Source organism: Gossypium raimondii, chromosome 13 (assembly GCF_025698545.1).
Source record: "Gossypium raimondii isolate GPD5lz chromosome 13, ASM2569854v1, whole genome shotgun sequence".
Classification (NCBI taxonomy): domain Eukaryota; kingdom Viridiplantae; phylum Streptophyta; class Magnoliopsida; order Malvales; family Malvaceae; genus Gossypium; species Gossypium raimondii.
The window spans coordinates 41,980,164-41,992,760 of record NC_068577.1 but is presented as its reverse complement, the minus strand read 5'-3'; the positions used below and the strand labels follow the sequence as shown (position 1 = coordinate 41,992,760).

The following is a 12,597-nucleotide window of genomic DNA, read 5'->3' as shown; positions in this document are numbered from 1 at the left end:
CATTTTAGTCACTTAAGTTTTAAATGTTACGTTTTAATTATTTACGTTATTGCATTGTAATATTTTATTCATTGAGTCGTTAATTGTCATTAACGATGTAATGATAAGTTGACGTGGAACATTAAATCATCATTTTAAATTAAATTTTAGATTAATTTATGTAATCGGTCCCAATAATTTTTCATTTTGAATAATTTAATTTTTCTTTTATATTCTTTTAACTTTTATTTATTTATTTTCTATTTTTTTTGTTTCTACCTATATTTTCCTCTTTTATATATTTCTTTTAACGTAATTTTTCTATATTTTTATTTGTTAAAACTAATCTCTATATTTTTATTTTTTTAAAATTTAATTTTTTGAGTGAGACGAGCTTGTGAACTAGTTTTAACAAATGAAAAACATAAGAAAACTATGTTAAAAGAAATGAAGAAGGGAGGAAAACAAAGAGAGAATCAGAAGAGAATGGAAAAAAAAAAAGAGAAGAAAGTTCTAAAAAACATAAAATAAAAAAATTAAATTGCTCAAAATGAAAAAAAATATATAGAGATCAGTTGTAGAATTTAACCTAAATTTTCGTTTAACATGATGATTTAACGTGCCACATCAGTTTACCGTTAACGACAAATAACTGCTCAAGGACTAAAATGTTACAATTTGATAACGTAAGTGACTAAAACGTAACATTTCAAACATAAGTGACTAAAATCTAACCTAAGATATTAATGTATTAATAAATTAGTAAATGTAATTTTAAAAATAAATCTATTTTTTTTACTTGGTGTTATACAATTTATGTCTCTTGTGTAATAATACGAGAAAGGAATCTTTATTTATTACATATATATTACAATAGTTAGACATAAAATAAAAAAGAACTAGTACAATTTTAAATTTGAAATTAAAAAATAAGTAATAATTAAGACCTCTTTGCTAAAAATAAGTTATTGGAGTGGCTAAATTTTGCCAATTAAATTAACTTATTACTAACCCATATATTAAAAATGTGTAAAAATAATACTTTTACTAAACATAGCATTAGTGTTTATTACACAAATCACTTTAATTGTTTTCAAAACATAGAAGTCATGTTTGTTTCGATTTTTTATTATATTATGAAACAGTTAATCCGTTTAGCCTATAAAAAATAGAGGTTATTTTTATTTTTATTTAGATAGTGAGTATGAAAGCGAGCCCAGCTGGACATGCTTTGAAATTTGAATTCCTATGACTTACTTATTTTTACTCTCTACTTTTATTTTTCTTAAAACTTTTCATATATTTATGAAATAACTTATACATTTTAGAATAAAACAAAATTACAAGTGACCCAAATCTAATATCACTGAGCTCGCAAAGGTATAGAAAAGAAACTGGATTTCGTAATACTAGTGTGAGAGAAAGCTGAAATTTGATCAAAATGGCTAAGTTTTAAGGCAACTAATGGCGGAGGAGTTGAAGATTTTTAAGTTTAATCCCATGTCTGATGTGCCAATTAATTAACTACAGATAATAAACAAACTAATCTACTAATCTTGAATCATAATGCTGCAATGTAGATTAATTTTGGCCTTTGATCTTCTGCATTCCAAAGACAAACTAGACGAAACCAAGGCATTGATTGATGAAAAGATTCTTTGGAAACATGAACCTCGAAAAACTAAAAAATCTTGGGTTTGAAGGCACGATTCAATGGAGGATATGGAAAGGCCAGGCCTCTAGTTCTTGTAAATACATGGGATCTGGGAATACTGCATGTCAAAGGAATGAAATGGAAGCAGAAAAAAGGATAAAACATTATAGCAGCAGTCATAAAATACTGCTGGTTGGTGAGGGTGATTTCTCTTTTGCTGCCTCTTTGGCCACGTCTCTAGGCTCTGGTGTTAACATGGTCACCACTTCACTTGACTCTAAAGGTTTGTCGTGGAACTTTTGATGATATGTTACAATGGTGTAGGTTCTATTTTTTACTGTTCTGCTTGACTGAATGTTATCACTGTTGTTCAATGTTGATGTTTACTGATTGTATATATTGAGTCTGTGAATGATAGTGATGTTAAACAGGAAGTACAATGAAGCAATGGCAAACGTGTCTCGACTTGAAGATATTGGATGTACAGTTATCCATGAAGTAGATTGCTGCACTATGAGCCAACATCCCAAGCTCATGTCGAACTTGTTCGACCGTATTGTCTTCAACTTTCCTCATGCTGGATTCTTCTTCACGAGTGAAAGCACACCTTACGTTATTAAGTAAGCTTTAAATAAAATCTATTTACGTATACATTCAAAGGGTATGAAAAATGTAATAAATGGTTTTTTTTCAGTCTCCATAAGAATGTGGTGGAAGGATTTCTGAGGAACGCAGTTGAGATGCTGACAGAGAATGGAGAAGTTCATATAACACATAAAACAACACATCCGTTCAATATGTGGGAAATTGAGAAGCTCGCTAATGAAGTTGGATTAGGGATGCTTGATGAAGTTCCATTTTTTTACAGGGATTATCCAGGATATAAAAACAAAAGAGGAGAAGGTCAACGGTGCGATCAAAGCTTTCCTATTGGAAAATCCAGTACATACAAGTTCAAGATAATGAATTAGTTCATATTTGCTAGTTCCTGTAATAGAATTGACTGCTTACTTTCTCAAATCTTAAAAGTAATATTCACCAAGAAAAATTGAAAATGCTTTCAGTTAATGCCAAATTACATGAAATCAAATGAAGTAGTTTATTGCAAGGCTCAATGGTGTCCAAACAATATTCAAGGAAATGAAAAAAAGGGGTCAGAGTAAACATAACCTCGAAACCCAAAATCTTTCAAGTACAACACTCATCAATATAGGGACCCAATTGTTCATTTGCAAGTAGATGAGGAAAAATGCACTTTTCATTCACTAAAGCTATCACATGGATTATGGTAAATACCAATTTTGTATTTACTTGTCAGATATTTGATTCACATCTCCAACTACCTTCTTTTCATCACCTTCAACTGCATCTCCATTTGAGCAATGATTCTTCAAAACTGTAGAAATGTCAGCTTCAGATGCGCCGGCAAGCTTGAAGCGTTCAACGGCAGTATCGAGATTCTTTTTCCAACCATCCATTCCTAATTTGCATTCAACTTGGGATCGTTCGAAGAGCATGTTGCCCCAGAAAAGATGTATTTGTGATCTCATCACAGCTGCTTGTTCTGCTACTTCTTCGGCTGAAAGCTCACACTGATTACCTGTTCCTGGGAACTCATTTTCAGCACCGCTTCCCAGTTTCTTCTTTCTCTTCAACAACTCTTCCTTCTTGCTTGAATTTGGATCCTTCAACTCATTTACTCTCTGCTGCTCCAACTTCTCCCACATTTCTGTTGCGTCTTTCATCTTCTCCTCTGCACTGTTGAAAAGTTGAAGTGTTTCCGCAGGATCCCATGTTGAGAGGTCTATTTTCTTTGCAAGTGCAAAAGACCAATTAAGTTTAGCCATTTCAAATTGCTGCTGTCCCAATGCTAGCAACCCTTCATAAAAGTCCAGCTTGATCGAGAGTGCTTCAGTATACTTCTCTCTTGCCAAAGAATACTTTTCACGAACCCAATCGTACGCTGTTTGAAGTTTCTCTGACACTACCTCCTTCCCGGCAGACTCGTCTAAGGGAATCCGTTTCCTTGCAGCACACATATGAACATTTCCCCAATTAAAGAAAGCCAAAGCAGCCACCTCCTGGAACTTAGCAGCTGCTTTGTCAAAGAGGATTTGAGCGTCCTCACTTGTAACCGTCTCCTCAAGAGCCTCTGAACAGTGCTCCATTCCAAGCTCATGCAAATCAATATGAGCATCCGGGTCAATACCAACATGGGTGCGGAAAAGCTGAGCAAACTCAAAAAGCCAATCATCCATCTCCACTTCCTTGCACTCTGGATCTTCGGTAGCCCCAATTTTCCTCTTTGAAGCTTCTTTCTCTGTCTTTTCAATCTCCACATCAACACCTTCTGAAACAGAATCACCAAGAGACGAGTGCGACACACTTTCATCTGACTTAGCTCCCTGGCTCTCCAAAGGCTTCTCCTCCTCTTCTTCCGGTAGTGGAGGCTCTTGCTCTGGACTCACCTCAACAATGTGCAATCTCAACGTTCTGAATCCACTAGTTTTATCGGCTTCAGGCTCTATTGGAACAAGAGCATCTACAGAAGACTCGGCCAATCTGAGTTCTGTTGTGCAAGTAATAGTCACCAAATCTCCATCATTATCCTTATATTTGATCAAAACTGACTTGGATGAAGGAAAACGTTTGCTCACAATCTCTCTTAACACTTTGAAGCTGCAATTAACCGGCATTTGAGAAAGCCTAATGTCATGATCGTAAACAAGTTTCAATGGCCTCCATTGAATTGCAACCTCAGGAACCTGCCCACGCATAGAAGTGGAAAAAGACTTTTCTCTCAGGCCATCCTTATTTGGATTATCAGTTGCTTTTGAAGAACCACTCGAAGGCTTCAGCACGAGTTTTGGCAACTGGTTCTTGTTTTTGGAACCAGTTTCATGTGCTACATTCATTTGGTGCTTATCCAGCTTATTATTTGGTGATACAGCTGATCCTCGAGGAGGTGATGTCGATGTCTTCTTAGGCACTGGACGAGCAGGTAAGCAAGGCCCAAGGCCAGCAATTGGTGCACCACGAACAGCAGAAGCCCCAAGTGCAGCAGGAGAGGGCCGGCTCTGGAGGTCTTGCTGAGCCTCCAGACGAGGACCCAATGCAGTCCTTAATCTCCGGTCAATCTCCAAAGCATCCTTGTTATTGGGTTCAGCCCCCAAAAGAAGTTGCACGTCCTGCATAGCCATTTCATACTTTCCAACAGCCTCAAAGGCTCGAGCCCTTCGAAGAAGGGCTCGAACATAGAGAGGCTGAGCCTGGATTGCCATATTACACTCAGCAATAACAGCATCATAATCAATGGGTTTCATTTGCATCAAACAAGCAGCTCTATTGCTGTGAAAGACAGCTCGGTCAGGGTGGGTTTTGGGGATAAGCCTAAGAGCATTATCATAGAGTTGAAGAGCAGCCATATAGTCCTTGTTTTGATACTTGACATTGCCTTCTTCTTTGAGCTCATTGGCTCTTTTCAAAAACACAGAAGAGTCTAAGTCAACACCGCCATTAACATGTGAATTTTTATTACTAGAATTATTATCAACTGAAACCTGGTTTGCATTTAAACCACCCTTCTTTTTTCTACCTCCTGATTTCCCCATAAAATGACTAAAAAATATTCAAACTTTTTGATTCTCTCTTTTCTCTCAAACACAACAGACTGAAGAAATTCAATTCTTATTCTGATACAAAACAAAAGTAGAAATCCTTGTAAACTATGGTCGTGTGATAGAGAGAGAGAGAGAGAGAGAGGCAGAGTGAGGAAAATGGTACTTACAGAAAATACTTAATAAAGTGAAGAGCTTGCTGCTAGCTTTCTAGCTTTGATCATTGAATCAGGAAAGTGGGATTTGCTCATTCAAGTGCCTGAGAGTTGAGAAAGGGAAAATGGGGTTTTGATTAAGAGAAAAAACCGAAATGGGGGGTTTTGGGAGGGCAGAAACCCTAGTGGTATAAGATAGCCATAGTTGAGTCAGATATATCCACTTTAGGACAAATTAAGCCTGCAACCTTGGGCCTATACCCCAACTCTAATACAACCTGTGTATCTTACAAATATTTTTAGGTTAAACTATGTTATTAGTGTCAGTACTTTAATAAAATTTAAGATTTAATCCCTGTTAAAATTCAATTTTCCTTTTTTTAAAATTTAAAACTCATAATCTAATCATCTTCGTTTTTATAGTTTCTATCAAAATTTTCAATTTCACATCACATCATATGAAACAATCTAATCAACGTGCTAAATTAAAATGATAACAATGTTAATTATTGGACTAAGATTTTAAATCATAAAATTACAATCACTTAATTTGTAACTCTTTAAGCATATGAACTAAATCTTAAAATTACAACTACACGCGTAATAAAAATTTTGGTAAAAAACACATCTTCGGTCAATTTTAATTTTAATATTGAGTAAATTAGTACCTTTAAAATAATTTGAAGCAATTTAATCGTGTCATATTTGAAAGTGAACAACTAAAGATAATTAATCACAAAGTTAATACTTGCCATTAAATATGATTAGTATAATAACAAATTTAGTACTCAATATTTATATATTTAATGTAAATATTGATAGAATGTGTAAATGTTGGCAGTTAAATTTATTAAATCAAAGACTAAAATGAGAAAATGTGTAAATTTAGAGAACTAAATTCATTATTAAATCTAGAATGGATGAAAAATATTGATATTGTAATTGCCTTCCATTAAATGCTCACAAGATTAAATTACTATAATTGCACCATAGAAGTCCTTTTTCCAATAATATTAGATCACAATAACTAAAAGATGGCTTGATTTGTAGCCCACAGTTCATGAGGATGCGTGCAGTCTGCTTAAAAGCCCAAAGTCCAAAGCACAATTTGGAGAACACAGTCAGAGGGTTTTAGGTTTTAAGGTTCCTCTCTGCCTTTCTGATTGACGCTACTCGTCTCCATCTCTGCTTCGACTTAGGCTCATTTTGAGGCTTCTCTCGTTTTAAAAATAGAAACAACTTCAAACTGTGCCTAACCGCCTTTGTTCGCTCTTTGACGACGAAATTACCCTTTGAGTATCCACTCCAGCTACCATACGTTTCTTCCAACTTCTTCTCCAGGTCACTTCAACCTTTTACTTTTCCTTTTCCTTCTCGTCAACTCTTATCACTCTGAATTCATGTATATAAGATCCGTGTTTCCAGAAGTTCTCTTTTTTTTTTTTTGGGTTCTATGCAAAATTTGTTCTATTGGGTACTACTGTTTGTGATGAATATGTCTTGAATTATGCCTTTTTTTTTTGTTATTATTTAAGTTGGGGTTGGTTAGTTTAGCTTTGGGGATTACTCGTTTATGTTATTGATTGATTCTGACATATTCAAGTAAGAAAATTTGATCCCATTGAACATAAATCTTAGAAATGTAATGCTGTTTTTATGTCTAGTATAATTTCTTCATGTTGGGAATATTTCAGTTTTTGCACTTCAATCATAACTTGGAATTTGTTGTAATTTTGCCTTCATTCAGGCTTCAAGTAGATTGATTGTATTGAAATAGCAGAAAGATGTCTGCTGAAGCACCCACCAGCATGGAGACTGAAACAGTGGCTTCTGAAACAAAACTTGAATCCAATACATTGCCCCCAAAGCCGAAATTCGAGCCTCTGAAAGCTCATGAGATGTCCGATGGTCGGATCCAGTTTCGTAAGGTCTCGGTTCCACCGCATAGGTATTCACCTCTGAAGAAATACTGGATGGATATCTATACACCAATTTATGAACAGATGAAGATTGATATCCGTATGAACCTCAAAGCTCGGAAAGTTGAACTGAAAACTAGATCCGATACACCTGATGTTAGTAACCTACAGAAGTGTGCCGACTTTGTCCAGGCTTTCATGTTGGGTTTCGATGTCCCAGACTCCATTGCTCTTTTGAGGTTGGATGAGCTATATGTTGAGTCCTTTGAAATCAAGGATGTAAAGACACTCAGAGGAGAGCACTTGTCTCGTGCCATTGGAAGACTGTCTGGGAAAGGTGGTAAAACGAAGTTTGCTATCGAGAATGCTACAAAGACTCGGATCGTCATCGCTGACACCAAGATTCATATACTGGGATCTTTTGCTAACATCAAGATTGCCAGGGATTCTCTTTGCAGCCTCATATTAGGTTCCCCTGCTGGGAAAGTCTATTCAAAACTTAGACAAGTTACAGCCAGATTGGCAGAAAGGTTTTGACTGTTCTTTGTAATTTGATTGGAGTTTTGTTATTGAATTATGGATTTTTAACTGTCATCCTCGGGGGGTAAATGAAAAAGAAAGATAAACAGGATATGGTATTTGTTGGGAGTATTACATGTGAAATTTTGACAGCGAGGGATTTAGTGAATTTTCTGGAAACCATCCTACGAGGTTTCTTTTACGAGTTTTTCAATGATATTTACTTCAATGATGGTGTTTAAATTTGCATTTCAATGAAACTATCTGCTTTGTTTTGGTGAATTTACACCTCTATGCAAACACCACCATAACTGCTGCATGAAATTTCAGCTACATGATGAATCTGCAGTTTAAACTAAAAACAAGGAAATTTCAATTAAGGAAATTAAAGAGTAATTTCAGCTTTCTTTTGAATTACAACACTTTGGCAATTGTGTATGAACAGTTCGAATGAAATAGATAATCAAAGTACATAAATTTCAATGCGTTAAAAGTTTGTAATTGGGTGACTGAAATCAGAACATTAGTTCTAAAAAGAAAAGAAAGAAAATTGGAAGTAATTTTCAGCCTCCAAAGAGAATCCCAGCAGCTTGTTCTTCATTACCATCACATAATTTAAGAGCTTCTATCGCCATTTCTCTTGCAAACCCCAACTCAATAAGCTTTGCAACTTTGGCTTCAAATTCAGGTTTCTGCAGAATAACAACGAAAGTTTAGGAGCTGAACCAACCAAATTCCTTGGGTTATCGAATACAGCTTAAAGAAAATATTCTGCAAAGAAGCTAGCAAGGAGCTCAAAGAATTGTTTAGAGAAGACATACATGTGTTGCATCGCCTCGTGCACCTCCTGGAGCAAAGAAGAAAAAACATCCAGAGAAATTCAGAATCGTAATAAAAATCCCTTACAAATGACTTGCGTAAGGCCTCTTTCAAGAAACAAGAGCTCAACCGATGTAGCTAGGAATCACTCATTTTTCTTATGTGTTCCATGCATGTTCAAAAATGAGTACAAGAATATCACCCTCCAAGGACCCTCTAAAGACATGATAAAACTTGGAAAGAAATGACAAACCCATGTAGGGTACATACCCATTCTCAATACTCAAACCCTAGTACAAGTAATATAGGTCAAAACTAACTAATGCCGGAAATCAGAATATGTACTTAAAAGCCATATGCTTGCATTAAGATGAATTTCTGGAGTAAAAGCAACATGAAACATGCATGACAACATAGTGAGATGCCAATTACTAACCGGAAGACTGGCCTCCAGATGGCACATTAGCCTTCTTTGTTGTTCCAGTTGTCACCTGAAGGATCAGACAAAGTTCAGTGTGTGTTGTAGCAGATATATATAAATAAATATATACATTTGTTTGTGTGTGTGTGTGTGTGTTGTAGCAGATATGTAAAAGGACTTACAGCAGCTCCTGAGCTTGATGCTTGTTTTAAGTGCCTTTCTTCATCAAGGAAGCGAGAAGGGATGTCCTTTTCTGAGAAGATTAAATACTTGGTAAGAAATTCAATTGTGGAAAGCCATGAAAAGATTGACGTCAATGATTGCGTGATAATCTGGAAGCTTTGCAACACTTCCACAATATATTGATAAAGTCACCAACCTTGCAAAAATGGTACTGAAACTTCTCCTCCTCCAACTCTAAGAACATTATCCTTCAAGTCAATAATACACTGTACAAATGTGGCAGTAAGGTTTAGGCAGAGTTATGAATGTGAAGCACAAAAATGGAGGAATACGTCACAATATTAAAAAGAGATGAAGCTACCTGGTGTTTACGGAGCATATCCAATCCAAAGAGGAACTCCATATTGGGAGAGTCCAAAACCAAGAAGGAGCAAGGATAAAATATCTCCCCAATCTACAAGAGAAACCATGAAGTTGGATGCAACATTAAGCATAATGAGCAAGTAAAGAATTGTAATAAATGAGACATATGATGAGGATAACTTATCGGACAAATTTCATATAAAAGCAACCATAAAGGAAAAGAAGATTACGAAGTGTTTTATACTAGAAAAACAATAGACATACTACCTTGATTGGAGCAACATGAATACGTCCTAGTATCTCGGATTGGCCAACTCCATGAGCAATACCTTTATACCTTTGATCCATAAGCCTCAGCAATCTGGAGGAAACAACACCAAAACAGCAAGACTAGTATCAACAAAATTGCCCTTTTCAAGAAGCCAGACACAATGTAAATTGCAAGCCCCCACACCTTCTCCATGTAAGGAGGGACGGGAATATTTCAATGACTAATGCAATTAAGCTACGATGACTTCTATAGCAGAAGGAACTTTCTAGATATCAAAAAGGCAAAACGTTAGTAGTACATACCCACATCGCTCAGCACAGCTTTTAGAAATAATTGTTGACTGGGCACCACTATCAACAAATGCCTAAAAACAAATTATAAAGTAAAAAAAAATTAGTATTCTCAGAATCCTGTATTCAAACATCAAGAGTATATACTAATACAATAATGCAGAATTTCAACTAGAAAATCAATAAACAACTGCAGAAGTGTTCCTTGGACGTGCACAAAAGAAAGGAAAAGTATCACAAAAGGTATGACGGAAGCCATATGCTACAATCTCATAACGGTGACCCTTGTGAAATATGTGTGTAAAGGACCTGCCATCGAATTTACCTTCAATGGGACACCATTAACCTCCATGTCCACGTACAGCATAACCTGATTAGTACGACAAGAAGATTACATTCTAAAGGGGAAAAATAATAAATTTAAATGGGTATACTTCGCAAGGAAAGCAAGCCTACATACCACCCTTGCAAAACCTTCAGGATTATATTCTAAGGCAGCAGCCCAGTTCTCATCAATCCCTTTCTGCATCACAATATTGTAAAAGGAAATCGAGTGCTAAGTATGGAGATACCACAATCCTTTGTCAAACTGTAAATTAATATATGAACACATTTCAAAAGCAAATAAGATACAATTAAGTTAGATTGATCAAATGTTGAGGAAAACTAACCTGCCGAATGGCAGCCTCAATTTTCTTTTGTGCTTCAACATCAAAAGGATCAGCTTGAAGAAGAGCCTATGGGGCAAGATTAAGTAAATATGCATCAATCAAAGAGATGATCAAGAAAAAACAATTTTATCATAAATATGATCATGCTGTTCTAGTATTTTATAAGTTTTCTCAATAATTTTATCAAATCATGATACATTCACCACTGATTCACAACCAACTAAAGGCATAGACAACTAATATAAGCTACTCACAAGCTCCTCCTCCTCTTGCCGTCGCAAGTCAGATCTTCGTTGATGACGAGCTCGGAGAATCTCCTGCAGTTTGTTGAGATCGTTTCCGACAACGGCTTGAGCAAGCTCAGGATCGGTCTGAAATAATTGTCCAATTAGATTAGAATCCTGTCGAATCTGTTGTTGGAAAGCTGCAGGATTCACGGCAGATCCATCAGGATTCAAGTTCAAGTCATTCCTAGATGCACTGCCACTGCATTGACAGTACACATCCATGTTAAAATCTCATAACAAGCATCCAAGTCAGGTCAGTGATATTTCAACAGATGAGATTAAAAAGTGTCAACGTCAAAAAGCAAGATAAGAAAACTACTTGCCTTGAAGCAACACCAGAGACCATCATGACTAGGTCATCATCCTTAACACCCAAAGCACTCAATTTCTCAGAGTTGTTCATTTCCCTTCCATTAAACAACAGTTGCTGCTGCTGCAATGGCACCATAGTCTGCCCATAAAACCCAAACAAGCTCTAACCTATTAGCATAAACTTCGATCCACCTCCAACACTCAAAACTTCTGTTGGGGAAGGAAGGGATAAAAATTGTATCTTTTATCAACTAACGTAAGCTAATGAATCTCAATAATCAACTTTCAAGAACCCCAAAACTAAAGAAAGACAATGGTCTCAGTTAACCCCCAAAATGATTAAATAATTTAAAAAGGAAACATAAAGAAAAAAAAAGGGTAATAATCTCTTACCTCAACTTCAAGCAAAGCTTTCAAATTTTCAACCTATTAGAAACAAAGGAAAATACCAAAATCAGCAAAACAAGTATAAAGATTGAGGAAAAAGGGGTAGCTTTCAAAACAAATTCAATCTAATAAAACAAGTAAAAAAAAATCAGCAAAAAGGAGTAAAGAACTAAAAGAAGGGATTAAAGGGTGCTTAACAGTTTCATGAGGATCAACATCCAAGCTAAGGATCTGTTCATCTGCAGTCATTACAGTAATTCTCATCCTGGCAGAAGCTTTAGATCTTTGATTTAATGAAAGTTTTGGGGTTAACAAATAATTAGTAATATATAAATATAAGAAAAGAAAGGACTTTAATTTACCTTTGTTTCAATTTACTTTATATTGGATGTTGTTTCTTACGACAGAGTTTCAGTTCCCTTCGCTCTTTTAACTTCTTGTCGAAGTAGGTGCAAGTGATTCTCCACAATGGGGACTAGAGTTAATCGCTTACGTGTCATACGTTTATTGGTAGTCTTTGTTGTATGATATTACCACTATACGTTTTCTTTTAGATAAGTATATCAATATTGATTTTGGTCTATGATACTAAATTTAAAATCTTTTATATGCAGATATTTTTAAGTTTTTCTAAATATATTTTATAATTTTTAGAATTATAATTAGAATGATAAAATTTACGTTAAACTTTTGTTATTCACTTAGGGACAAAAGTGACTAAAATATTTAATTTTAAAAAATTAAGTAATG

At 35.3% G+C, this 12,597-nt stretch overlaps 4 protein-coding genes across 8 annotated transcripts; 2 read left to right on the top strand and 2 right to left on the bottom strand.

Moving 5' to 3' along the window:
• Window positions 1-1,735: 1,735 nt before the first annotated feature.
• On the top strand, window positions 1,736-2,660 carry LOC105781590 (uncharacterized protein At4g26485). The gene is made up of 3 exons (XM_012606115.2): window positions 1,736-1,916; window positions 2,052-2,253; window positions 2,328-2,660. The coding sequence occupies exons 1-3, from the start codon at window positions 1,736-1,738 to the stop codon at window positions 2,602-2,604; spliced, it is 660 nt and encodes a 219-aa protein (XP_012461569.1). The 3' UTR covers window positions 2,605-2,660.
• A 53-nt stretch (window positions 2,661-2,713) lies between these two features.
• On the bottom strand, window positions 2,714-5,599 carry LOC105782228 (protein CLMP1). 2 transcript variants are annotated; one of them, XM_012606824.2, is made up of 2 exons: window positions 5,421-5,598; window positions 2,714-5,110 (listed from the first exon to the last, which is right to left on the bottom strand). In XM_012606824.2, exon 2 carries the CDS (start codon window positions 5,056-5,058, stop codon window positions 2,941-2,943), a length of 2,118 nt encoding a protein of 705 aa, XP_012462278.2. In that variant the 5' UTR covers window positions 5,059-5,110; window positions 5,421-5,598; the 3' UTR covers window positions 2,714-2,940. The 2 variants fall into 2 exon arrangements, with proteins under 2 accessions (XP_012462278.2, XP_052482419.1); XM_052626459.1 differs by having other exon boundaries at window positions 2,714-5,599.
• Window positions 5,600-6,514: 915 nt separating this feature from the next.
• On the top strand, window positions 6,515-7,912 carry LOC105782232 (uncharacterized). Its single transcript, XM_012606833.2, has 2 exons — window positions 6,515-6,746; window positions 7,153-7,912. The coding sequence occupies exon 2, from the start codon at window positions 7,190-7,192 to the stop codon at window positions 7,859-7,861; it is 672 nt and encodes a 223-aa protein (XP_012462287.2). The 5' UTR covers window positions 6,515-6,746; window positions 7,153-7,189; the 3' UTR covers window positions 7,862-7,912.
• A 280-nt stretch (window positions 7,913-8,192) lies between these two features.
• Window positions 8,193-12,268, bottom strand: LOC105782229 (protein DNA-DAMAGE INDUCIBLE 1). Of its 4 annotated transcripts, none has more exons than XM_012606828.2 (16): window positions 12,210-12,268; window positions 12,046-12,112; window positions 11,854-11,886; window positions 11,472-11,599; window positions 11,116-11,347; window positions 10,862-10,927; window positions 10,651-10,713; window positions 10,516-10,560; window positions 10,203-10,264; window positions 9,897-9,990; window positions 9,628-9,720; window positions 9,463-9,532; window positions 9,266-9,336; window positions 9,099-9,153; window positions 8,665-8,690; window positions 8,193-8,535 (listed from the first exon to the last, which is right to left on the bottom strand). In XM_012606828.2, the coding sequence occupies exons 2-16, from the start codon at window positions 12,109-12,111 to the stop codon at window positions 8,407-8,409; spliced, it is 1,233 nt and encodes a 410-aa protein (XP_012462282.1). In that variant the 5' UTR covers window position 12,112; window positions 12,210-12,268; the 3' UTR covers window positions 8,193-8,406. The 4 variants fall into 4 exon arrangements, with proteins under 4 accessions (XP_012462282.1, XP_052482544.1, XP_012462279.1 ...); XM_052626584.1 differs by having other exon boundaries at window positions 11,472-11,623; window positions 12,046-12,130; window positions 12,210-12,253; XM_012606825.2 differs by having other exon boundaries at window positions 12,046-12,130; window positions 12,210-12,253.
• Window positions 12,269-12,597: the final 329 nt, after the last annotated feature.

Excerpts from the sequence above, each read along its gene's own strand:
- LOC105782232 (XM_012606833.2), top strand. The coding sequence starts at position 7,190 with ATGTCTGCTGAAGCACCCACCAGCATGGAGACTGAAACAGTGGCTTCT.
- LOC105782229 (XM_052626584.1), bottom strand. The coding sequence starts at position 12,111 with ATGAGAATTACTGTAATGACTGCAGATGAACAGATCCTTAGCTTGGAT. Across the intron at positions 10,561-10,650 it reads CTGAAGGTTTTGCAAGGGTG|GTTATGCTGTACGTGGACAT; the intron begins GTATGTAGGCTT and ends CGTACTAATCAG. Across the intron at positions 9,337-9,462 it reads TTCAGTACCATTTTTGCAAG|AAAAGGACATCCCTTCTCGC; the intron begins GTTGGTGACTTT and ends TAATCTTCTCAG.
- LOC105781590 (XM_012606115.2), top strand. The coding sequence starts at position 1,736 with ATGGGATCTGGGAATACTGCATGTCAAAGGAATGAAATGGAAGCAGAA. Across the intron at positions 1,917-2,051 it reads CACTTCACTTGACTCTAAAG|TGATGTTAAACAGGAAGTAC; the intron begins GTTTGTCGTGGA and ends TGTGAATGATAG. Across the intron at positions 2,254-2,327 it reads AGCACACCTTACGTTATTAA|TCTCCATAAGAATGTGGTGG; the intron begins GTAAGCTTTAAA and ends GTTTTTTTTCAG.
- LOC105782228 (XM_052626459.1), bottom strand. The coding sequence starts at position 5,244 with ATGGGGAAATCAGGAGGTAGAAAAAAGAAGGGTGGTTTAAATGCAAAC.